General features: G+C 35.6%; 1 protein-coding gene across 13 annotated transcripts in view; it reads left to right on the top strand.

Moving 5' to 3' along the window:
* XRCC4 (X-ray repair cross complementing 4) overlaps positions 1-27,541 on the top strand; it is a 288,469-nt gene that overhangs the window by 164,837 nt on the left and 96,091 nt on the right. For 7 of the 13 annotated variants that reach the window (XM_070517835.1, XM_070517839.1, XM_070517838.1 and 4 more), the window contains one exon: positions 11,122-11,323. The exons of the other annotated variants lie outside the window; for them this stretch is intronic. In XM_070517835.1, coding sequence (XP_070373936.1) covers positions 11,122-11,287 — 166 coding nt within the window. In that variant the 3' untranslated portion in view covers positions 11,288-11,323. Of the gene's footprint in view, positions 1-11,121; positions 11,324-27,541 lie in introns of those variants that run through there. 13 annotated transcript variants of the gene reach the window in all.

Genomic DNA, 27,541 nt, shown 5'->3' with positions numbered 1-27,541 from the left:
AGGTCTCGAGATAAAGATTTGAGAGTCCTAAACATTTGGGATTTCTGGCTGTGATCTTAAAGTGAGAACAGTCAGCATGGGTGGGTGTTTCTCTTCAACAATGTTTGAGTGGTTCCTAATGGGGAGCTTTAAACAGCAAATACAGGAAAGGTAAAGGGAGATGTTAGCGTAATGTCCGATTCTAGGATTTATTCTTTAATAGATTATAACTGATAATTCAGTCCAGTTTTGATTATCTATTTTATGGATTATACATACATTGAATAGCCAGGTGATTAGTTTCTGGGCTCTCAACTCATCTGAACAATTTTTTATCTGTTCCTGGCAACTTTAGTATTATATCAAAACTGGATTTTAAAATATATATAGTATTGGGGAAAAAGTTCCAAAAGGACGTAATTACTTTATCTAAAGCACTCTTTAAATTGACCTCTTCTCTTTATGTATAACCATTGAATCAAAAGAATTTGTTAGGAGCCTTTTGAGTTGTAGATTATAACCTCACTGTCCAGCCAGGTAGAGAAAACAAAGACACTGAAACCAAAATAGAGCTTTTATTTGGGTGACTGTGATACTCATTAGTCTGTTCAGCAAATATATCCAGCTCTCTGCCTTCCAGGCACATGGTAAAATTGCACTCCACAGCTATAGTTGAGTGGAGCTTCGAGACTAGTTCTTACCAGCAAGTTTTGATTAAAAGTGTCATGTGTAATTTCTGAGCCAGAGAGCTTTCTTTCCTTCTGCCATAGTGACTGGCAGTGTTGTCAGCTGCCCTTGTCATCCTAGGTCCTGGAATGAGGACAGCAGAGTGGAACCTCCAGGCCACTCCTGATGGACATAGGGTACAAAAGAGAAATTAAAGCTTTATTGTTTCAAGCCATTGAGATGCCGGGGTATTTGCTACTGCAGTATACCCTAACTTATTCCGACCAATGGAATACAGACTTGTCCACATATAACATATTCTTAGCACCTACTCTTTAAAAAATAAGGAACCATGAGACAACATTGGTTGAAAGTTCAGTACCATTGCCATAAAGTGAATGTTATAAGCAGAATAGAGCGTCAGAATAAACCACTGCTTAGCTGCATTATTACAAACTTACAAATATATAACATATTTCCAAATGTGAAAATTTGGAAGTTTTACTTTCTCTCAGTACCAATGTAATTGTATAATAGAGAAACTTTAGGACAACTATAAATTCTTTAACAATTTTGCAAATGAATTAATATCTTATTTAATAAAGAAAAAATAATAGCATTTTCAGCTTTTTCTCCAGCAGATAGTAGGAATCAATTTTATTATTTACAGAGCTATTTAACAAATGCCCTTTTATAAGCCCATCTTGTGCCAGTCAGACGAATGAAATCCAGCTCCCATCCAGAAGATTAAGAGAGAAAACACTCAGAGATTTGACATCACTTCACCCCACCTAATGACTTCACTTTCCATTTGACTTGCTTGTTGTCTGGCTCAGTTATTCATTGAACTAAAAAATGTACTAACCAAATTAAAGCTGCAGTCTTCACTGCCACCAAGTATGCGGGGATTAACCATGATGCAGATGATCCAGAAACTCATAAATTGAGTAATATTTAGTCATAGAATTTTTGAGGTGGAAATAAAGTAAGATAGTCCTTTCTGTTCTTTTACCAAATACTTGATGATATCTTTATCCATTGTTCAGTTGTGAACTGACATAGAACATTAGCCAAATGAGGCACAATAGGAGGGGGCTTTATTCCTTGTCAATGTCTGTGCCCACTGCCTATCTCCTCATGATTTCTCTATATATCCTCTTTCCTGGAGTTTATGTTAGTGTATCATTTACCTATACCACACTAATAGTATCTTTAAGAAAAAATTCTGCTGTTTCAAGCTAATGTTTTCATAGAATCTCTCCTGTACCTTATTAAGTGCAAACTAAATGGTATTCCACTCCAAAAAGACATCCTACGCTACTGGTATAGTTATAAGACTATTCATCAAGGAGATAGGAGACCTAAGTTCAAGTCTCAACTGTGTCGTTTGCTAAACTGAATGCCTTGTTTAACATCTTTCAAATCGGTTTCCTCCTTTCCGTGTCTCCGTTACTGCCTAGGTTTAAGCCCTCATTACATCGCTCCCTTCCAGACTGCACACAGCTGCCAGAGGGATGCTTCTAAGATGTTAATTGGCTTCAAGTCTTTTATTGAGCCCCTGCAGTTTTCAGGATGAAGTCCAAATCTCTTAGCTTAGTCCACAGAGCTTTCATGAGCGACTGCCTCCCTGATTCCCTAGCCCTGAGGTGGTGAACGGGCAGGCTGTTGGCAAAATTCAGCTCACATACGTGTTTGGTCTGGTTTGCACCATGTTTTCTTAAAAATGTGGTACCAACATTAATTTAAAAATTGGGAAATTTCTGGCTTCTCATGAAATTAAAAGATTATCCGCTTACATGGTGGCCATTGGCTATAGTGACTGTTCTCTTTAGAGAAGACATTCACTAATTTACCACAGTGCTCTCCCATGGAGTTTCACCCTTTACGTGACTTGTGGACGTTTGAGTTTGCATCCCCCTCTGGCCTCATCTCTAGCCACTTTTTCCTGTTCATCCTTTATGGTACTGAACTATACCAAGTTCTTCCAAGTTTAATACTTACCCTTGCCTGGAGTGCCCCCCTGCCTTTCCATTTCTTTATCTCACTGACTGGTTCATTTCAGTCAAAGTACAGTGTAATTGTTGTCTTCTTCAGAAAACTTACCCAACCTACCCTTCTGATGTACTGGTGCCACCTTATTCTCCCATAGTATCTATCACCATAGTATCTATCATAGTATCCATGGATAGTATTTGCTGATTTATTTGTCTGTATCTCCTACTAGGCTATAACTCCTTGGGGACATTATTTTTGTGTCACAATTTGGATTCTGAGGAGTCACTGTGGACCTCGATATCGTCATCTATAAAATGATGAGCATGGGTTAGATGATCTCCAAGTTTCTACTTATTTGAAAATCTGCTCTATACTGTTCATTTTTGGGAATCTGGGGTCAGAGGCTGTTTTGAACAGATTTTAACCAAAGCTTAGATACATACTAAACAACACTTATAGAAACTAAGACATGTCCTAAAGTGCCAAGTAACAAAGGTACTCCCCTCCAAAGGCTAGTTTGTCTGGTTATTTCGTTATAGAAGTTGACTGCTTGACAGATCATTGTCCAAAGGCAGCAAAGGTTAGTCTACTAGGCATCTGATGGCATTGAACAGAAAGGAATTATTGGTGCTTCAAAGAGGGCATTTATTTAACCTTAAAAGCAACCTACTCAGAGTCATGAGGAAGAGAAAGGGAAGATGAGGAAATAGAGAAATAAAATATGATTCAAATGCTACAATTGAGGTTAGTTGCCATTAAAAAAGTAGAAGAGAAAATGCATACCTCCTGCCAGTTACAAATGGTTTGGGAAGAGGTGATCATCAAAGTCAGTTGACGTGACAATGAATGCTTTAAAACCGTTTGACCCAGAAATTCCACCTCCAGGAATTTATCCTAAGGAAATAACCATGAATGTACACAAAGATCTGAATGTTATTTGTAACAACAACAACAACAACAGATTTGGAAACAATTTAAATGTCCAACATTAGGAAATTGTTTGAGTCATTGGTTCTAAAGCATTACTTCTTCCAGCATAGGGTTCCATAGGAGTATTTTGATAACCATCTCAGTAAAACCCCTGCCCTCCATCACCACTTCAACCGGAGTACTTTCACTTTTATTTGTTGTACATATTAAGGTTACAAGTGAGATTTTCTTTAGAAAAAAAGATTCTGCTCATAAAAGTAAAAAATTTGGAAACCACTGGATTCAATAAATTATAGTAGTTTGTACAACAAGAGATATGGAAACGTATGCTAACATCTCAGGTTATCTTTGGGTAGTGACTGTAGCTCATTCTTTTTTCTTACTTGGATTTGTCTCTATTTTCCATGTTGTCTACAGGTAACATAATTTTTTCTGTAACCAGACAAAAAATGGTTTTTGGAAAAAAATTAGTTGACAGCAGTAAATAGTCCACAAGTTGCTGAAAATTTCCCAGAATACCATTTTTGGCATTCAAATCATAGGTTTTATAAACCTGCTATTGTTATGAAATTTTTCCCATGAAATATCATGGGTTGTAGAGAACACTGAAGACACAGTCCAGCCCCCTCATTTTATATTTGAAGAAACTATGCTCCAAAATGTTTCAGTATGTTGCAGCTAGAGCTGAGAGCCTGTGGTCTTCTGACTTCGTGTGTTTTCCCTGCTATCCACCCCATTTGTAGGTTGGATAGCCATAATTTTCATTTCTCTCATTTATGTCTACCTACTTGGAGCATCCATCATTTTGTTATTTCTTACTTTTTCCTATGAGTGAAAACTAGTTTTCTGAAGTGCCAGTGGTCAAAATTTTTCTATTTAGAAAAACTGGCACAAACTAAGACTTTAAAACAGGTCCTAAAACTGTCGTATGCCTCATTGTTCTGATTTATGCAATTAGAGTTTTATAATCTACTTTATTCCACTAATTCATTAAATGTTTATGTTCACCCAGATTTATAATTTGGAGTTGGACTCAGTTGACCTCAAATAATTCTTACAGCTTGCCTTCACTTTTGGCATCTGAAAGGTAGACATTAGATACATGTTCCATCTGCCCCACCTTCCTTCTCAGACATGAATGCGCCTGGGCAGAGCTCTGGCTTAGTGGTGTGTCGGGATCTGAACTCATCTCGGAGTTATCTTGCTCTATCACGTAGACCCTCCCCAAATGCAGTGACTGTGTGTCATGTTTTTTACATCTATGTATATGTGTCAGCACTTTTCCTTGGTTCATTTTCATTTTAATGTTGAGAAATGAAAACTGGGTACCCAGTTGAACTTGGAGATTCTGAAGAAATAGTCTGAGGTAATGTGTTTCAAATAAAGGAATATGGGAAGGTTCAGAAACACCAGTCCCTCCCCTGAAATCCCCTACCAACCTCCAGCCAAGAAAAATGTGAATAATTCACAGTGGAAAGCAATCAGAACAAATACATGGAGGTTTTTATTTAAGGTGTTAGTGATACCATTTGTTATTGATGATCCTATTCATGTAAAAACCTAGAAATGAGGGGCTTTGTAGAGCATTCTTTTTTAACCATTTCCTCCAAGAGTCTTAATGTCTTAATTTACTTAAAATGCAAACCTTTCAGGCTTGTAGCTTATAAAGGACATTAGGCTTAAAAGAATTGTAACTTAAACTGTAATCGTTTATACAGTTGTTTTTAATAAAATAATTCCTTTGAACACCACATGTAGCAGATTTGGGGTAAATTTTAAAATATTTTTAAATGTCATAGTTTTGCAACCCCTTTCCTGATTTAGTCTAATTGTTTTAATACACTTGGGCTGCTGTTCATTTACTCTGGGAATCAAGCACAGAAGCTCACAGATGAAAAATGGAATCAGAATTGTAAACAATCAGTTTAATAACTTGAACTTACATGCAAATATATTTTTTCATGATTAAACTTTTAATATAATATTTCAAAGTGTTTCCAGTGAAGCGTTCAAAGCTGGGAATGGCTATGCCACTAGCTAAAGATTTCAATATTAAAATATTCTTATAATGCTTCTTTGATAAAATTTTAAGTTAAATACCCATAGTATATACTTTTTGAATAGTAGCACTACCTGATTTTATTTTCCAGATAATATTTAATTTATACATAAAACCGCACACCTTTGAAAGCACATACACCTACTACTTCATTTAGTTTTTACACAAAACCTAAAAGATTGAAGATTCCTGAAAACTGAGGTAGCCAGGTTAGTGATATACCTAAAATTTCCTGCCTGTGCACAGATCTGGAGCCTGCTGCATGTCCAGCATTATTTCTACTAATCTTTTAACCTCTATAAATGAATATATGTTCCCTAGAATTTCTTACAGCTTCATAAAAGCAAGTTGCAAAATTGTACATACATTATAATGGCAATTAGTAAAACACAGAACAGAAAATAGCAAATATCTCATATTGATACAGAAAGATTCTGAAAGGTTAATGGCCACCTCTGATGCAAGTAGGAGGCAGAATTGGGGCACGGTGAGTATCTCAAAGGAGATTTGAGCCTTATCTCAAGTACAGTCTAAATACGTTGATGTATGACTTACGGATTCGAAAATAATTTTTAAAAACTGTAAAGAATGTACAGGTGGATCCTGGGAGTTATAGGGCTATACCAGGAGGGAGAAGGAACGGATAGAGAGGTAAATGGGGAGTTGTCACTGTCTTGTAAATAAAAACAGGCCATTACACTGTCTTTGGAAGCTCTACGAAATATTTTTCATAGCTTGTTTTGACCTACTGGTTGACAGAAACAAAGGAACTGAAAGTAAGCATCTTTTCAGAATCATTCAGATTTGTTCATAGTTTTGGGAAATACTCAGCCATCAAAGAGAAATTGGCTGTGGCGCTTTATTGTGCAACAAATTAATATGAATCAAATGGGGGGGTTGTTTGTTTCATCACAATAGGCTTGGTAAATTAAAAGTAATAAATTCAGTTGAAAACCACGAGTATGTTCTTGTAATTCTGAGTTGTATAATTTTTTCTGGGCCTGTGGGTAATTCCCCTGGGCTCTGCGCAGAGGGCGGAGGTGTGGGCATGGTCACCTCCACTTTCCCTCCACCCTTCTGGAATGTAGCATCTGATTTACGAAAACGAAAAACTTGCTTTTTCACAGGAGCTTGTTATTCCTTTTTTCAAAGTTTGTTTGATTCAGAAGTGGGATTAGTCTAAGATATCCCCTGCCCTTGGCATGTGTTCCTTTAGAAAAGCCGGATGATCCAGCCCTTAATTCCTGGTTAGTAAGATAATATCCATAGCTGGGTGAGGTTCTAGAGATGGAACAGTTTGGCCCAACACATCTCTGACTGAAACCTAAATGTGACTCTTGGGACCAGTGGCCTATGAATTGTTCTGTCTGTGTGAATTTCAGTTTCCTTTCTCTGCTAGTCAGCTTCATGCCGAAAATGTCTAAAAAAGCTCCCTAATACAGTTTTTCTCTGACCTTTCTGACTCACACATTTGCTTTTCTGTCTCACAGCTTTTCATCTTTATTCAGCACCCAAAGCAACCAACAGTGGTCCCTCACCCTCACTTAAGAAGCTCCCTAGAGTGATTCTCCAAGGTGTACTCTATAATACAAGGAACTCTCTACGTTTGTGATTATAATAACGACAGCAATAATAACAGTGGCCACCATTTATTTAGCACCTACTATGTTCCCATTACACTACATCTAGTAGTGTAGTCTTTAATGTTTACACGAATCTTGCAAGGTAGGTCTTATTATCCTCATTGGACATGTGAAGAAACTGAGATCCAGGGAGCTAGCTTTCCTCAGGATACATGGCAAAGGAAGGATTTTTAGACCCATGTCTAAATAGTCAAATGTCAAATGTCCAAACAAGCCTGCCTAATAGCAAGTCTCACTATATAGTAGTAACAAACAGCGAGGTTCCAATGAACACATATTGCTATCAAAATCAGTTCTGCCAAGCATCACAGTTTCTTGTTAATTTTGATATTTGCTATAAATTAAACAAGTATGAGTTAACTTATTGAAAGATAGTTGCTATTGTTTTTCCTGGCATTTTTCTGCTTCAAAGACTATATTAAATGCTATTTTTCAGATATTTATATTAGTCTGATTATCTGCTAGTCACATGACTGTTCGATCCTAGAAATGGTTCAGAAAAATTGTGTACCACTAGCCGCTGTTCCTCAATAACTACAACAGTGTCAACACACAGTCACTGGTTTGGAAAAGTGGAATATATTCTATTCCGTCAAATCATATCTCGGTTAAATAACAGTTAAGAACTCAGGCTTTAGAATCATGAACTTTACTACCTACCAGCTGTTTTGACCTTAGGCAAATTGCTTCATATCACATGGGACAAATGCTGTAATTGGCAGTAGAACGCTGCGCTAATAGTTGTTCGTTTACCATCAGTATTCTAGGCTGGCCTACGCAGGCTTTAGATTTCACTGCTGTATGTTGCATATCTAGGATTTTTTAGGCATGCTACCAGGGAATACTAATGTAGAGTTTTCATGGCTCTTTACCCTTGTTCTCCTGCCCTCTGCTACCTCACCTTTCCACAGTTCTAATCAACATGTTCTTAGATGGGAGACTGGAAAAGAAGGGCATACATACTGAAAACATCTGTTGGTAGACTAGGTATTCTGCCCATTCATAAGGTTTCAGGAGCAATGTGAGATAAAAAAGAAAAAAGTCTTCAGTGCAAAATCATTGGCTGAAGTTTATCCATCTGACAAGGAAATCTGTGTTTTCAAACAAACTACAACCCGAGATCCTAGGGTGACCCAGGCACGATAGCACAGCTCTCTAGGCCTTATTCCACAAATGTTCATCTGAAGTGTTGAAAAGTAAGGCTGAGTGAAGTTTTATTAATGTTGACGTTTGATTATTTCAGCCTGACACTTTGTAATACCATTTTATAATGCTTTTTTTCTTCATTTTATAAATGATTTGGAACAGAAGTGCAGACATATATCTAGAAATATAATAATTAAATCCTCATGATACATTCTTATACATATAATATTCAAAACACTGTGGACTACTATCAGTGTTTTGACCATCTGTATTATATTCAGTCTCTCCTCCAAATGTTTAATTTTCTTATTTGAACATACGTTAAATGAATGAATAAATGCAATGTTATAAAATGTTTACAGTTTACAAGATACTTCCACATACACTGTCTAATGTAATACATTTTATTCATCTTTTCAAAAGACAGCTTTTGGTTTTGTTGATTTTCTCTATTTTTATCTTTCTAATTTTACTGATTTCTGTTCTAAAATTTACTATTTCTTTTCTTCTGCTTATTTTTGGCTTAAATTGCTCTTCTTTCTATAGTTTCCTATAAATTTCCTATAAGACTATAAATTTCCCTCTAAATACTGCTTTCACTGCATCCCACAAATTTTGATAAGTTGTATTTTCATTATTATTTACTTCAAAATATTTTTAAATTTCTCTTGAGATTTCTTATTTGACCATGTGTTTAGAAGTATGTTGTTTAGGCGTGTCTAGCAGTAGGTTGTTTAACTTCCAAATATTTTGGGATTTTCCAGCTGTAGAGTTTCTGTTATTGATTTCTCGTTTATTTCCATCATGGTCTAAGAACATTTTTTTTTTTAATTTTTGATTTTTGTTTTTTAAAATGTAGTAAGGTATGTTTTATGGCCTAGTATATGGCCTATTTTTGTGAATGTTCCTTGTGAGCTTGAAAGGAATGTGTATCTTGCTGTTGTTAGATGGAAGATTCTATAAAATAAATGTCGATTAATTCAAGGTGATTGTTAGTACTATTCAGATCCACTGTACCCTTACTGATTTTCTACGTGGTTGATCTATCAATTGCTAAAGGAATGGTATTGAAGTCTCCAACTCTAGTAGTGAATTTGTCTTTCATTCCTATCAGTTTTTCATCATGTGTTTTGACACTTATTAGCTGCATAAATGCTTGGATTTTTACGTCTTGTTGTCTGTCTTTTTTTGTTTGTCTGAGAGAGAAAGTCAGTATTTCTCCTTCACTTATGAAGGATAGCTTCACCAGATATAGAATTTTAGGTTGATGAGTTTCTTTCTTTCACATTTTAAATATTTCACTCCACTTTCTTCTTGTTTACACAGTTTCTGAGATGTCCACTGTAACATTTAATTTGTTTCTCTATAGGTAAGATATTTTATCCTCTCTTGTTCCTTGCAAGATTTTCTCTTCATGTTTAGTTTTCCACAATTTAAATATGACATGCCTAGGTGTCTATTGTGTGTTTGTTTGTTTGTTTGTTTATGGTATTTATCTGGTTTGATGTTCTCTGACCTTCCTGGATATGTGGCTTAGTGACTGTCATTAATTTTGAAAAGTTCTGACATTATTACTTCAAATATTTCTTCTGCTCTGGTTCCTCTTCTTTCTCCTTGTGGTATTCCAATTACACATTTCTTATACCTTTTGAAATTGTCCCACAGTTCTTGGATATTCTGTTCTATTTTTTTATTCTTTTAATGCTCTGCATTTCAGTTTAAGTAGTTTCTAGTTAACTATTTTCAAGCTCACTGATTTTTTTCCTTTGGCTCTGTCCAGTCTGTTGATGAGCCCATAAAATGTATTCTTCATTTCTGTTATAGTGCTTTTGATTTCTAGCATTTCATTTTTATTTTTTCTTGGAGTTTCCATCTCTCTACTTACATTGCTCATCTCTTCTTGCAGACTGTCTACTTCTTCCATTAACACCCTTAACATGTTTATCATAATTATTTTAAATTTCCTGTGTGGTGATTCCACCATCCATTCCATAGCTGAGTTTGATTCTGATGCTTCCTTTTACTCTTAAGACTGTTTTTTCTTGCTGTCTGGCATGCCTTGTAATTTTTTTGTTGAAAGCTGCACATGTATTGAATAATAGGAACTGAAGTGAAGAGGACTTTAATGTGAGGGTTTATTAATGTTACTATGGCTAGGAGTTGTGCTATATTTAGTATTTATTGCAGCTGTAGGTGTCAGAAGTTTCAAATTCCCCTACTGTCCTTGTTTTTGTCTCCCTTCTTATCTTTGGGCTTCCCTGAGTACCTCTCCTCAGAAAAAGTCTGCATCTTCCAGCTCTTCCAACTGTAATCCACTGTTGTTTTCCTGAAACCCTATTGGTGTGATGGTATGGTATAGGAGAGAAGCTTTCTATATTTTTATGATTAAATCTCAGTCTTTTAGTGGGCCTGTGTCTTGGGGCTGTGACCTTCAGAAGTGTTTCTCGAGTGTTTTAGCTTTTTTTCTCCCCTCTTAGGTGAATTGAGAAGGGTGGAGGGGGCTGAAGAATGTGAAACATTCTTACCCCAGGTGGGAAAAAGCTCAGGTCCAAGAAGGGTAGTGGGGGCTGGAGAACTTGAAACATCCTTACCCCAGGTGGGAAGAAGCTCAGGTCCAGTCTTTATTCCCTGGAGAGTAGGCTTTTGTTATGGAGTGGCTCTGGACATAATTCACAATGATGACTCTTTCTCTCCCTCTGCTAGAATGAGTCGGGGATCTTTCTTGGATCTTCACCAGGAGAACCTGGTGGGGTTCCTGGAGGTAAAATCCAGAAAAGAGTGGGAATTCCCCAAGACTGTGCCCCCAGGAGTTTCTCCTTTCAAGCTAGTGTGCATCAGCCTCCAGCAATTCATTAAAATGCCCATTTAAGTGTTCCTACCAGTTTATGGCTCCAGGGACCTCAACTCCAGGTAAGCAGATCTCAAAGGTGACTCTCTGCATTAACCTCTCTCTCAAGATTTTAGGGAGGTAGTTTGCCCTACAATCTCAGTTATCCAGTTGGTCCAAGAAAAGTTATTGATTTTCAGTTTGTTCAGCTTTAGTTGTAAGGATGGGACTGACAACTTATAAGCTCTTTATATATCAGAAGTGAAACTGGATATCTCCCTCATGTAATAAATTAAATTTACTTAATAAACAAATGGAGAACTGAAATATTCTTGACAAAGTTCAATTTTTACAATTGAAAAACTATAAAAATGGAATTATATATATATTATACAGGATTATATATGACATGGATACTTTTACTAATTCTGTTTAAGAAAATCAAAACTTTATCTATCCATATTTCATTCATTTTGTAAGTGTTTATTGCCTGATTACTGCATTCCAAGTACTCTAATTATATTCTATACCATGCAATTTATGAGAATTCTCTGCTAAAAATCAATCTTCATTACTTGGACACTTTATAAAGCACATTATTAAGGCTCCAGCTGATGGTTTCTTGAGTGAAAAATAATCGGAAAAAATCTGTTTCACTTTATTATTTGCATAAAGGGAAATTTTTCATTTTGTGACTTCCTATTTAAGAGCTCATGTGGTTATTTAGAGAGCGCGAGGATTTTCTAAATTAGTGCAAAGAAGTCTAAGTTCTTCACAATTATCTTTTCTCTCCTGTAAATAAGTTGAATTTTTATTCTTCTGTCAATATTCATTATTCAGAAATTTGTAAAAGACTAAAAGTTACCAGCCCTCATGAGTACTGGCAGGTAAAGATGTGCTCTTCCTTAGGCATGATAATGACAGTGTCGCTTTTGAAGGAGAAGTGGAGTAACTCACAGGATCGTTGTTTTCTTGGGTTTTGTGTTTATTCAGCTTAAGTAGATTATGCATGTGTTGTCAAGACTTCAAAGTCAGCAGATGAATATGAATAAACAAAATTTAATAAATATTTCAGGTAGCTTTTAATCTCTCAAAACATTTAAATATATAGAACACAAATACAAAGACAAAATATATTATCTTTTTTGTGTGCCTTGTGTAAAGATTTTCCCAAACAAAACAAAAAGCTGGGAGGCGCTCTGGTGAAATGGAGAGCTTCAGTGACAAGGAGTATCAAGAATTGGTTCTGAGCCCTGGTTATGCCACAAGTTTGTGTGACTTTGAGTTCATTTATCGCCCCTCCTCCCTTTTAAAATTTCATCCATAGATGAGAATATTGGACTAGGTCATTAGTAAGAGTAGTTTCAGCTCATAAATTATGTAATTCTATGACACAGTTCACACCAAGATTATGCAGTTATGAAATTTGTAAAATATGGGGTTTTTAAAAAGATTTGTCATTTTTTTATAAAATTTTCCTGAGTTTTCTTTCTATATTTTTTTCTTTATTTTGTGCTGGGAAGGTTATGAAAAGAACAATGAAACATTGGAATCCTTTTCTCTAAGTATAATAGCATTACTTTCCCTGGATAGAAATTTATTACTGGACTTACATGTAAGCCAGATGGAGAGACGCTGATGTAGAATAGTTGTTGGGTGAGCAGGATAGAGAGTCTTTCCTCAGATTCCACCTACCCTTGTGCCACAATACTGTTTGTGGTTGCTTTCTTTGGGTTAAGACAGCCAGACCTTTTCTTTTAAAATTTCTGTACACCTAATCACCTACCCATGTTATCTACCAAATCATCTTAATATATTAGGTTCTTTTCTGTGACAGCTGATTTGGAGATACTCTGTGTTAAGACTTTTGATTTGGGAGAAATGGAAGGAGAAAACAGCTGGATCCTGGGGCATTGCCAAGGAAGGATAAATTTTGATAGATACATAGATATAAAGGATTTATACATATTTAAAATTTTATATGTATGTTATGTGATGTATATGTATCTATGTATTTGTGTGTGTGTGTGTCTGTGTGTGTATGTATATACATATGAGGGGTAGGACAAGGTGCAGGCCTTGAGGACAAGATATAAAGAGAGGTGAAGCAAAACTAGCAAAGTTTGAGGAGAAAAGTGAATTCCATGATTTCTCCAGAGCAGCATCTCAGCTTGTTCCTTGGAATGGTACCAAGTGTCTGGCAAATCACAGGTTCCCTGGTCATATGCTCTGGGGAGACTTTGCAGGCTGCGGCCCTTCCCTGAGGTTCACAGTGCACATTTGCATGTTAGCTTTATTGCACCAACATTTCCCGAACGTGTTTGAATTTAGAACACCTTTTACTGGAGCGCCTCATGGGATTTTGGAAAACATTTGCCCAGAGTAGTTTCTGATTACCATTATTACTATTTCTAGTAAGTAACTCCCAAAATAATTTGGATTTATTAAATTTTTTTCTGCTGAAGATTTCAGTGTTTCATGGTATTCATCATCCACAAACGAGCTCCAGAATCTAATTTGAATCAAATCTTTAAATGTGCATTTGACTTTCCCACTTTTTGCCTTATGGTAAAGAAATGGCATTATTTTATCTCATCTAAATGACATTTTGCATAGTACCATATTTCCAAAGATTAATGAAATGATTTAATTTCTTTTTATAGATAAAATTAATTTACAGTTCTGTGAGTTAAACATAGCAGCACTCATTCTTTATTTTCATTCTTACAGGCCAGGGAACATCCCAGTGAACCCAGTGAACTGAATGCACAGGCAACCTTTTCTTCCCTTTTTTTTTTTTTGTTTTTTTGGTTTTTTTAGTCTAGTTGTTTGAGCGGTAGCATATTAACTAAATTATTTTTTTTATAAATTCACAATTTAATCAAATGTGTGTCTTTTTCTCCGTTTTCTAGACTAGATACAAAAGCATATCTTGGATTTTTCTTAGTTCACAAGAAAAGAGAGGAACTTAAGTCTTTATTTTATTGTAGATTTAATGACGAGATAAAGTGATCTTTTTAAACTCAATATATAGTAATCTGGGTAGATTTACATTTAAATTTACATTTAAATTTACATTTAAATTTACATTTAAAATGTAAATGAGGATATGGAACTCCTTATTTGTCAGCTGACTGAGCTGTTCTTTCCATAGTTACGTTCCCAGGCCACCACACCGGAGACTGTGTCTCTAGTCATGGACCCAGTAGAAGATGTTCTTTACTCTTTCTTATTTGTCACCAGTCATATGCCTCTTAGGTATCGCCATAGCTTCTTCCTTCCCTTCCTGAAGAAAATGATGTCCTTTCCCATGACCAAACCTCCACAAGCTTGTCTCCTAATGCTACCCTATGCCTTACCTAACAGTGCTTTCCTCAAATTAGACTTACTGAAATTCCTCAAATATATCTCATCCCTTCACTTCATTTTCTTTTTTTTCTTTTTTTTGCCTAAACTGCTTTCTCTGCTCAAATTCTTATTCCCCACTTCCTTTGTAGTCCTATCCTTCAAAACTCAGCTCTTCTACCAGGCTTTCCTAGAAACCACAAGAACAATCTCTCTTTCCTCTTTGAGCTTGTAGGCTGTTAAGCACATCGTCTAATGGGTAACCCATTTTGCCTGGTATTTATGTATGCATCTTACCTCCATCCTCGGTTTGTAAGCTGCTTGAGCACTGAGATAGGGCGCCGGCACCTTCTCTGTTGCACCGCGCTTAGCAAGATACTTCTACGTTGAGTGATGGGTATGCATGACGTATTTGTTACATTAATAAAATGAGTGAATGAATGTGTTTTTACATCAGATTGCCTAAGGAAAAAATTAGAATATACAAGAATATATAAGTGCAGAAGCAATTCTGGTTTTGAACAGTGTAGATTGCAAAAGATTCATTTAAATGAACACTGTAAAAGCAAACAATATATAGGTTTTTTCAAAGTCGATTTCATTTTAAAAATTGTAGATATTGATGTCATTAATATCTAATTCTACCTTTCCAAATTCTTTTCCAAAATGTTCAAAGATGTTTAATTTTTGCGTTTTTCTCTTTTCATCATAGAAAGATCCAAACAGTACTTTAAACACTCTGTGGACTAAAGAATAAAATATGAGACAAAGAAAATGACCATGACTAACTGTGAATACCATCTGTTGGTAGATGAACAGACATACTTGTGCTCTGACCAATGGCATGTATAGCAACAGAAGTTCCTAACTACATAGGAGGAACTTAGAGAACTTTTTCTGCCCAAATAGTATTTTGTGCCAAAGACATATAATCAAAAGATAATGGGAACAAGAAAAACAAAGATTCAGTATTGTTGAATTTCAAGGTTTAAATTTTTGGTCTTTTGAACCAAAAATGTAAAGTTATGAAATGGTTCAAAGATGGCGTTAGTAAAAGTAGCTTTCCCAGTGGAAATTTATCTTCACTATATCATGCTATAAAAAGTCATGTACTCCAAGTGTTCATGACTATCAATAAAACTTCTGATGAACTGGCTAAACAAAATGTTTTAGGAGCAATGGACATCCAAGTAATATATTACTTCAATGAATATGTGTGACCTGTAAAAACCATGGGCAGAGATTACCATTAGCACTAAATTCTACCTGGATAGCTTTGTAGTAATTAATTTAGAAGACTTCTCATTGCCTGATTAGATCACAAGAAAAAGAATAAATACATAAAATAATAATAACAGTAAAACTAGCATAGTTATGGTTAAAGAACCATGTGTCAAAACTAAAAAACAAAATACAAAATCTAGATGTAGGCTTGAAGGTTAGGTGTGCCTGAGTTATTACTGGTTTATTATTAGTTCACGTAAATTTGTTTAGGTTCAGTGATAATGCTTTTCTTCCACCACTGACATTTTTTAAGGATATTTTTTAGATCATTTTAGACATTTTTATAGATCAGGAGGTTTTTTGGGGAGCACTGTTTCATGCCATGAGGAAAGTCAATAGACAAATAGTTCTTCCCTGGACCTCTATAGCATCATTTCTCAAAGTTCTTGGGTTGAACACTAGTACCTCAGGAAGTTAATAAATGCTAAATAAGGACATGAAGAAGGAGTTTGCAGAATCTACAAATACACGAATCAATGGATGGAGTAAAAGTGAAAGGATTTCTTTACTTCTCAGAGCTTTCAATATTGTAATGAGCGTCGTGGACCCTCAAGAGGAACTTATAGTGTATAGCACTTGAAAAGAATTGTTGGACTGGTGGCGCAGTGTTTAAGTTCTCATGTTCTGCTTCTCGGCGGCCCGAGGTTCGCTGGTTCGGATCCCAGGTGCGGACATGGCACCGCCTGGCAAAAGCCATGCTGTGGCAGGCGTCCCACGTATAAAGTAGAGGAAGATGAGCACGGATGTTAGCTCAGGGCCAGGCTTCCTCAGCAAAAAGAGGAGGATTGGCAGTAGTTAGCTCAGGGCTAATCTTCCTCAAAAAAAAAAAAAAAGAAAAGAATTGTTGGACCATAGAACCACTTTTTCATCGAGCATCATGCATTAGTATGGAACACATTTTCTAAAGCACTGTCCTCTATTCCAAGGTGGAAAAAAATGCGCATGTAGAATAATCTACTTTATATTTCTATCATAAAAAGATGTCATCAAAAAAGACACACACCTCTCTGTCATCATAGAGCTTACGTGTTAAGTGAGTAACTTTATAAAAAGCTGACAAATATAAAATATAATTGCACACTGTGATATATGCTGAGAAGGAAACAAACAGGGAGTTGAGATAGGTGGTCAGGAAGGACTCCCGGCAGGTGACATTTAAGCTGCATATAAACAGAAGGAGCTCAGCTTTTAGAAGTGAGATATTCCACGAAGAAAGAACATCATATGCAAAGGCTCTCTAAGGTGGGAAGAAACTTGGCATGGTGAGGTAGTAATATACACAGGAAGCAACACACACGCACATACACACGTGTGTGGGGGTGTGTGTGAGGTTGTGTGTAGCTTGGAGAGGTAGGCAGAAGCCAGATCATACAGAGCCTGGAGGCCAAAGGGAGGGAGTTTGGGGTTTATTCCATGTGCTTTGGGAAGCTTCTACAGGGTTTTAAACAGTGAGTCTTGTTATTTGATTTACACCGTGAGAAGACCACTTTTTCTGCTGTAAGGTAGATTGATTGAACGTGGGCAAGAGTGGAACTCTGGAAGACCTGTTAAGAGGCTGTTGTAATCCAGAGGAAAGATAAAAGGGATGATGTGTTGTCAGATTCTAGATAGAACCTGATGTTTTCCACTAGGACATAAGAGACAAGTAGCAAATGAGGAAGACCCTGATCTACTTTTCCTCAGCTCTCCTTTCCAAATAGCAGCACCAGTGATATTTAGCATTGCTTTATGCCAAAGTAGAAATTATATAAATTACAAATGTCTCTTGAGTTGGAGTTTATTTGATGTAATGTTTGGAAGATTTCCAAAATGGTTGACAGAGACAATGTGGGAAATCCCTTGGAATCACATTTCCCCTGTGCCTGTTCTGTTCATCTTATTCCGACACTTCAATTTATTTCAGCACACCCTTTCACTTTGAGTGAACTTCGTTTGCTTTCACCTTGGTTGTGACACTCTTATGTAGGACATGCAAATAAAACTTAAATTGGTATTGTGAAAAATAAGAACGTTTTGCAAGGATATGCCACCATGGCATTCTCTGCAATAGTTGTTCTTATTACTATTATTTACGCTAGCCGGGTGTTATTCCTGTTAAATTTAAATCATGCTTCATACCACCTATGGGCTTTGAGTCAATGATTAAAAATAAAAACAAAACTAAGTTATGGAGGAAACTCTTCCATTTACAGTGCTTGTGCTACATAGAAGTACTGTGCAGATTAATTTTAACTTCATTTATTAAAATTTAAATTGCATGCATTTTTATGTTAGCCAAATTCCATCTAAATGAAAATAATAAAGAAAATAGAGAGTTTGGTTTAGTATTTACCTCATTTGTGTTTATGAACTGAATTTCCTCAAAACTCTATGCTTAGAAACATTTTGTCTTGGATTTTCTAAGATTGTTTAGTGAATACACCAATATGTAAGTATTTTAAGTATCTGTTAATAGCAGATAACAGAAATAGGCAGTGTTTTTGCTTTTGGGGATTGGTTGTGAAGAAGAAATATCTAGGGGCTGGCCCTGTGACCGAGTGGTTAAGTTCGCGCGCTCCGCCGCAGGCGGCCCAGTGTTTCGTTAGTTCGAATCCTGGGCGCGGACATGGCACTGCTCATCAGACCACGCTGAGGCAGCGTCCCACATGCCACAACTAGAAGAACCCACAATGAAGAATACACAACTATGTACCGGGGGGCTTTGGGGAGAAAAAGGAAAAAATAAAATCTTAAAAAAAAAAAAAAAAAAAAGAAATATCTAACAGTGAGGATTATTAAACTTTAGACAGACTCTCTTAAAGAGTGAGATCGTAGAATGCTTTAAAAATAAATGTAATAAAGCGGATATGTATATACATACAGTCATGCAATGCATAGCGACATTCGGTCAACCAACAACCACATATACGACGATGGTCCCATAAGATTAGTACCATATACTCTAGGTTTGTAGAAGGCTATACCGTCTAGGTTTGTGTAGGTACACTCTATGATGTTCACACAGTGATAAAATCACCTAATGGCTCATTTCGTATGTATATATGTATGTATGTATGTATATATATAAAGATACTGTGGCTCAGTTTCTTTTTCTTATAGGTCATAGAGACATTGCCTGTAAGAGTGGCTCTTAAATTGTCTATTTTAAGGAATGAAAAAATTATGTGCTTTAGCATCCTTAGTTATTCACCAAAGAATTTTAAAGTAATAGCAATATATTTAGTAAGCCTAGTTTCTGTTAGTTCCCTTTGGGACTGAAATTGTTAAATAATAACATGAATATCTGTGAAGATATGTCCTTTCAGTGCTCTTCAAGCCCTCATTATTTCTCATCTAATTTGTTGTAATTTCTTCTTAATACATCCCCCTGCTTCCAGTTTTCCCTTTCTCTAAGCCATTCTCTACCTTGCTGCCAAATTTTCTTTCTAAAACACATCTAAGTGTGTCATTCCTTGTTTAAATTCATTAGTTTAAAATCCAAACTTTTTCTCTTTGCATACAGGACCCTTTAATGCATCATCTCTGTGTCTCTGCTTACATAGCAGAAGTATACTATTACTATCCCCATTTTGAAGTTAGGAGACTGAAGCTCAGAGAGGTTAAAGAACTTCAGCACAGTCATAAAGCTAAGTGACAGAGTTTAGATGACATAGTGTATGAATTCGGTCCTTTGAAATTCATTGAAAATTTTCTTAGAGCACCGTAAATGTGCTGGAAAAAAATGTGCCTGCAATTGTTGGATGAAGTATTCTATACATGTTCAGTGGGTCAAATTTGTTAATCTTGTTATTAAAATCTTCTCTATCCATACTTGTTTTCCTCTGGTTATTCTGTGAACAGAGATGTGTTGTCTCCCACTTTGATAATAAATTGTCTATATCTCCTTGTAGTTGTCAATCTCAGGCTATATTATTAGATAAAATAGTTTTATCTTTCTGAACAGTGGAATCTTTTATTATTATAAAATGGCTTATTATTTCCAGTAATGCTTTTCTCTCCATAAAAGATGTTAATATAACCACGTGAGATTCCTTTTGGTTAGAATTTATTTGGTGTATGTGTTTTCCATCCTTGTTACTTTCTACCTTTATGTAGCCTTACATTTTGAAAGTCTCTCTGGTGTATTGCATTAAGCTGGATTTTTTTTAATCCCATCTGATAGTTTTTGTCTTTCGACTTTGGTCTTTTACCAATTTAGAGGAAATATACTGTTTCTCTTCTTTTAGTGGCTACTCTAAAATTCCAACATGCCTTCTTAACTTAGGAAAGTATGAAGTCAGTCAAGTACCCATTCACTCTTGTCAGACAACACAATGATTTAGAAACTTTAATTCCTTTAAACTTTAATTCCTTTAAATCCAAGTATCTCACCAATTTATATGCTATTTTTCTGTATTTAGGGATAGTTTAATTCTGCCTTTTGTTAAAAAAAAAAATGAGACCTTATTATTGTTTTGTACATATAGCCAGTATCATTTAAATGTATCTACAAATTTATAACTTTCGTTGTTCTTTTTTTCCTTCTTGCATTTCAGATCTACTCTCTGGGATTATTTTCCATTTATCTGAAATACATTCTTTAGAAGTTCCTTTAATGAAGCTCTTCTAGAGGCAAACTTTCCCAATTTTTAGTGGGTTGGAAATATCTTTTTTAACTTTTGTTCTTGAAAAAAATTCTACTGGAGCTAGAATTTTGGGTTTGTAGTTATTTTCTTTCTACATGCTAATGATGAAACTTCATGAGAAGTTGAGCGTTTGCTGACAGTCTGTCAGTCACTGCTTGGCTTTTCTCACTGACTGCTTCTAAGACTGCCTCTTTGTCTTTGATGTTCTGAAGTTTCACTATGATACATCCAAGTGTGGATTTCTTTTCAGTTATTTTGCTTGTGATTTGTGGTATTTAAGGATAACTATAGGTCAGTTTCATCTGTTGTGAAAACTTCTATTATTTTGTCAAATATCTCTTCTGCCTCATTCTCTCTGTCTCTTCCTTTTGGAGCTCAAATTATACTTAGGTTAGACCATCTCACTAATTTTTTATGTCTCTTAACTTCTATTTTTTATTGCCTTCACTTTCTATGCTGAATTCTGTATAATTCCTTCTAGGCTTGTGTTTCAGTTTACTAATTCTCTGTTAAGTCTGGCCATTGCAGTTTGAATTTCAGGTATTATGTGTTTTATTTCTAGAAAGTGTATGTGGTTCTTTTTCCAATCTGTTTTGTCATTCTTTATAGTTTCCTGTTGTCATTCTTAAAAGTATCTTTTATTTCACGAAATGTAGCAAGCATTGTTGTTTTATTGTTGTCTGTTATAATATTTGAAGTCTTCACAACCAACTTCTATGGCTCTTGTTTCTATGGTTCTTACTCATTAGCTTTGTTTCCTGATGAAGGAAATGATTATTGACTGTGTGATACTCATTTTTTGTGGAAAATTATGTATGGGAATTCTTTGAGGCCTAGTAGGAAGGTGTTTTCCTTGAAAAATATTTGTCACTGCTTCTGCTACATAGGGGCACTGATGGTCCTTGACCACTTTAATCTACATAGTTTACAGTTTTCTTGTTTGTTTATTTCAGTTTTATTGAGGTCTAATTGACAAAATTGTAATATATTTAAAAGTGTACAATGTGACGATTTGATAATACTTATACATTGTCAAAGGAGTCCCACAATCGAGTTAATTAACACATCCATCGTTGAGATTTTTTTTTTAACTATTCAGATCTCATTAATTTGGGCAGCAAATACACCCCAGGGCAAGTCTGCGGTTACTAAGTGAATCTGTGTTGTCCCACCTCTATGAGGGAGGGTCTCCACTTTGGGCATGCCCTCAGCTTTGTCTCTGCCCACTGTGTTCCACAGCGCTGTGAGAACTGCAGCTTAACTTCACTAAATTCCAGTAAATGTCCTCAGGCAAGAAAAAAAAAAGGTTTCAGTGCTCCTTACCTCTCTAGGGTCTTGCCTTCCCTTGATTTTCATCTAGTAATTTTCTTAGTACCTTATCCGCTCTCTAATGCTATTAAGAAACAAAGATATGTATGTGATCACATGCGCACACACATACACAGGCACGGACACATGTTCCAGCATACTTAGTTCTTTTAAGCAAGAAGTACTATGTAGACACCTAACCTTTCAAATATTGGAAACAAGCATTCAAATTCACAAGCTAAAATTTAGCAAGAATTGTGCTAAAGGTATAAGTAGAATAACTTTATGGGTAAAATTAATCAGATGGCTAGAAGACAGCTTATTGTGACACGCAAATTTCATCTTTAGTAGGGAATAAATTATGGAAGACCTAACTCAAGGAGACATAGCTCATTAGAGTTTTAGGGATGATGAAAAATAACACCAACAACAAAAATAATAATAGCTGATACTATTAAGAACTTACAATGTAACAGTTTTTCAAAGTGCTTTACATCCACTACCTTAGTTAATCCTTCCACTAATTCTGTGAGATAGCTAGTATTTTTATCCCCATTTTGTGCATGAGAATACTGAGACACAGAATCATAGATAATTAGTGGTGTAATAGAGAATCAGACTTGGGAGTAACAATCGAAAGTCCGTGGTCTATACTGTATTTCTGCCATAGCAGTAAAGGAAAATGAAGGATATTTTTATCTATGTGTAGAGAAAGTTTTCAAATATATCTCAGTGTGCATAAAATTAAAGCAAAACATGCATTTGTAAGAACAGTTATTATATAGTATAGGAAATGTCACAAATATTGGTTGGTGACTAAATGTTTTTATTATGAGAAAACTTTAATTATAATTGTGGTAGTATAATAAAATATAAGGAAAATGAATAACAGCAATAATTTACAATACTTACAAGTTGTGAAAGAGAGATTACTTTATGGCAAATCTTTAAAAAGTAGGTCAATTAAAATATCTGTACTTTTATACTAGAATAGCTTGTGAAAATCAAACAATCTAGCAAAAAGCCTACAAATAACACAATAGAAAATTCAATTAGAGAGACAAATACCACATAGCCTATTATATTTAGTTAATGTTATGTGGAGTAAACTGTTTGAGAATGAAGGATTTGAAATAATGATTCAAATAAGTGCAATTTCAAGTTCAAAAAATGGTTACAGATATAATTAAGAAAGACTTTGATAGTATTTGCAGATGACGCATGGCAAATAAGGAAACAATTTGAGAATATAGTAAAACTAATTACTTTGAACTCAACTACAGTCAACCCTTGATTAACTGGCATAATTGGGGTGATGAATAGATAGAAAGGAAACCACAAATTACCCAGAATTGCGGTTAAAACAAAACTTACAGAACTAATAACAATATGATACAAAATAAATTTATTAATAATCTGGTATTTCAGAACACAGTCCACAGATAGCATCCAAAAGTGTAAAAGTAATAGAAGTACTTGGGTTTAAGACCACATAAATTACCTGCCAAAAAATAATGGGCTGTTAAACAGCTTCTTAGTAAAATCCCTTGTGTTCATGAGACTTGAACTAAGCAGACACATGCCTCCTTTGTCTTCCGTTGCCGCCCTTACCTAAATTCAGCAGAGTCCTTGCTCTACAGTATTAGACCACGCCACCAGCACTGCTCTGTTGCCTGAGGGACAGGGCCTAGTCCGTCAGGCTATCTTAGACAGTTCTGTACCGTCCACTAGTTACTACAGATATCTTTAGGTATGTAGGTGTTTTATTGATCCATAGTAATTTTAATTTCTTCACAAATACACTCTCTATGATTAGTTATTACTATAGTTATCTTCTACCAGATAATCAAGAGTTGAGTGCCCTCCCACGTGTGTAGTCATTTAGATAATCTCTAGAGGAAAAATTTACCTTTGCTTTGCTTCTATAAAATGTTCACATAGACTGTTAATTTTTGCATAAATTAATATTTAGGTAAGACTCTAGGAATAATGTTTCATTTGCTTCAGGAAACAAAAATGTGAAGTGTCTTTTAAAGACACACTCAAATTGGTTGGGATGAGATAGCTACCTAAAAATATATGTTAAATTGAATTACTAACCTGAAGTTGAATTTCTGAATTAAAAACAAACAAGCAAACATAGAAACAAACTAATTCCAATTCATTCTTATTTTGGCAACATTTTATGATTATTGGGAAAAAAAGAAAGAAACGAACCTTAGTGGTCATTCTGAAACCAAGAAAACCATTGTAATGAGCTGAGTAAGGCCTCCCAACAGCAACTCGTTAGAGCTGAGTCTAGAAGGCAGATTTCTTAATTCGGCTCTTAGTGTTATTTCATGTTCAGCTCCCAAACTAGCCTTTTTTAGAATAGATTTTATTATTTAGAATAGTTTCCTATTTACAGAAAACTTGAGAAGATAGTACAGAGTATTCGTGTATACACGACACACAGCTTCCCCTGTTATTCAGATCTCGCTTTAGTATGGTACATTTGTTATAGCTAATAAACCAATATTGATACCTTATTATTAATTAAGTCTGTAGTTTATTCAGATTTCTTTAGTCCTACCTAATATAAATTAATTTTACAGGCTGTTAATGGTGTTCTTGGTGGGGGGGAGAAAAAAATGTTCTGTGGTAAAATAGGTTTAGGAAATGCTAAGGTAAACAAAGTCAGACATATATCTCACCTGAAAAGCTCAGAGTCCTTAAGATATATAATTTAAATCTCAAAGTGGAGTTAGAAATATGTTGTATTTCCCAAAATGATTGGGTAACTGAACTCTTTTAGATAGAACATTTAGGATTTATATTCTGAGGCATGCCCTTTGGAAAATTCTGTCTTACACCATGGCCTACGACATTAATTTAGACTGGGTGAATCATCTCTGGGAGTGTGGCTGAGAAATTGATGTGTTTAGTTCCTTGAGGTCACTATTGGCTAAAGGTGTAAGGATGAAGAGAAGATCTATTTCTTGTGTACTAGTTTGTACCTTTTAAAATTTAGTACCAAATGCATGTATTACCTATTCAAAAATTAACAAAATGCTATAAATTGGATTACTCTGTAATTCAGTCTATACTGGAAAACAATGTTTACTGTATAAATATGGATTTTTCTTTTTGAGGAAGATTAACCCTGAGCTAACATCTGCCACTAATCTTCCTCTTTTTGCTGAGGAGGATTGGTCCTGAGCTAACATTTGTGCCTGTTTTCCTCTATTTTATATGTGGGATGCCTGCCACAGCATGGCTTGCTAAGTGGTGCATAGGTCCGTACCCAGGATCCGAACCAGCAAACCCCAGGCTGCCGAAGCAGTACATGCACACTTAACCACTGCGTTACTGGGATGGCCCTGGATTTTGCTACCATAACTGTTATGGTATATGTCAACATAAAACTATCAGTATAAGAATATTTTAGAAAATAACGAATCCAAGATGTTCTTAGATAAGGTTATAGTAAGAAATCAGAAAATTATACTCACAAGACATGCATGTCTGAAATTTAATAAAACGGGTAAGGTAGTATGCCTTATTGATTATAGTTTTTTGCTTAATATAAATAATGTGTTTTTAAAAGTTGGTTGTTCTGAAGAATTTAACCCAAATTTGCTAAAAAACATCAAAGTTCATTAAACAACATGTTCTGCAGTGAGGGATCCATCGTAATTTAGCCTCAGTACAAAAAGCAACTTTCTCAGTCCTTTCATTGGGAAATGTCTATCCAAATGAAATTGTTATAAAATACTTGGCTAGTGGGGCCTGTTCTGTAGCATGTTATTCTGATTTACAAAAATAAAATAATAACCTACTTTATTTATGTTCCATATATTTATACGGTTATTATCATTATCATTATTTTACTCTTACAATAGTCCTGGGATGTATATAGTATGGATTTATCATTGATGCCACTTTACAAAGAAGAGAATGGACACAACAGTCAAAGGGCTTTTTCTAGTTTACCTAGAGGTCTCAGGGCATCGTCGGCTCCACTCTCCTGATCCAGCTTTATGAAACTTCTTCTGAATGTTATACTCCCAGACTGTAGCTACAACTTAAAAATATAAAGCCTCAATAATTAGAAATTCAAGCAGAATTAATTAAAAGAAAGATGGTATTAAGTATTTTTTTAAAGAAAAATATTCAAGGAATTTCAGAATAATCTCTTCAGAATCACAACACAATGAGAACTGATTCTTAGGATGGTCACCTGAAGGAGGTCTTAAATTTCGACCTGTAGCCTCTATTAAGTAAGGAAAGTAGAAGGATATATTTTACAAAAAGTTTTCAGGTAATATCTTTTCATTAGTGCTCAATTATCCAGAAAAAAGCCCAAAACTATTACCCATACCAATTTATGCCTGGACATTCCAGTGAATTTTCTACTGAAGGCTGCAGATTCCTAGGGAGCAGAAACCATGTGATCCTCCTCAAGTGTTGTTACGATAACCTATATGGGCTGATACATAATCAGTGCTTCTATATAGGTATCTATCAATAAATATTCATGAGCATCAACAAGTAGGCAAATGAGTAGTTATTGAAAACCGTAGAATTTGTCATCACATTAAAATTTATTCAAGATTAGGGGCTGGCCTGGTGGCGCAGTGGTTAAGTGCGCACATTCAGCTTCAGCACCCTGGGGTTCGCTGGTTCAAATCCCGGGTGCGGACATGGCACCGATCATCAAGCCATGCTGTGGCAGGCGTCCCACATATAAAGTAGAGGAAGATGGACACGGATGTTAGCTCAGGGCCAGTCTTCCTCAGCAAAAAGAGGAGGATTGGCAGCAGATCTTAGATTAGGGCTGATCTTCCTCAAAAAAAAAAAAAAATTTATTCAAGATTAGTTAGTCATTTCTATGTTCATCTCATTTTAGAAATGAAAAGAAAAACATTTCAGTATGTGAAATCACAGGTCATTATTCAATTCCCATATTAGACTTTATAGTTACATTTTAAAGCAGGGGCAAACTTAGAAACATTCAAGGAAAAACAATCTCTTAAGATTGCGGACTCTTCTCTTCAGATTGACATTTTAGGTGCCAAATGATTAAGATTTTCTGTTAACAAGAATAATTTTATAATCAACAGAGAGTGTCAGTATCAAAGAAATGGAGCGTCACAATTCCTAGCCATTGTTCTTTGATACGTTGCATAGTTTAGGATTTTCCAAGCGAGTAAGCAATAATAGCATCGATGGGGCCTGGAGGATGCCAGCAAAGCCACAGCGGCAACGTCCCTCCCGGCCTCTGGTGAAGGGACTGATTAGGCAACAGGATCTGCATCACTGAAGGGCTTCAGCTGGGGCAGTATCTTTATTGGAGAGGCTGGAAACCCTGACTCATGTTTGTGGCTTCTTTTCTTCCCTCATGAATCACAAAATACAGAACAGTGAAGAGAACACACCAAAAAAGGGGGAAAGGAAGAAGGGAAATTTCATAACTCCCTAAAGTATTTCAGTGTTCAACTCTTTGATCAGACCTTATTCTGTGGAAATAAGTACTCAGAATTGCTTGTATTTGGGGTTCAAACCTTTTACTTTGCCAGAGTGGGAGCACACTTACCTTCAGTCCCTCTCCCCCGTTATGGGTTCTAGCGTTGCCTGGCCACGTATTGAAAAGAGGCACAAGAGTTTTTCCCAAAGTATTTCAGTCCACGCTTTCTTGCTAATGGAAGAATTCTGAAAGTGTTCGTGGAATTCTGATGGGATTTTTAATTTCATT

Source organism: Equus asinus, chromosome 9 (assembly GCF_041296235.1).
Source record: "Equus asinus isolate D_3611 breed Donkey chromosome 9, EquAss-T2T_v2, whole genome shotgun sequence".
Lineage (NCBI taxonomy): Eukaryota > Metazoa > Chordata > Mammalia > Perissodactyla > Equidae > Equus > Equus asinus.
The sequence above is the reverse complement of the archived record's forward strand: the minus strand, read 5'-3'. Positions and strand labels throughout refer to the sequence as shown.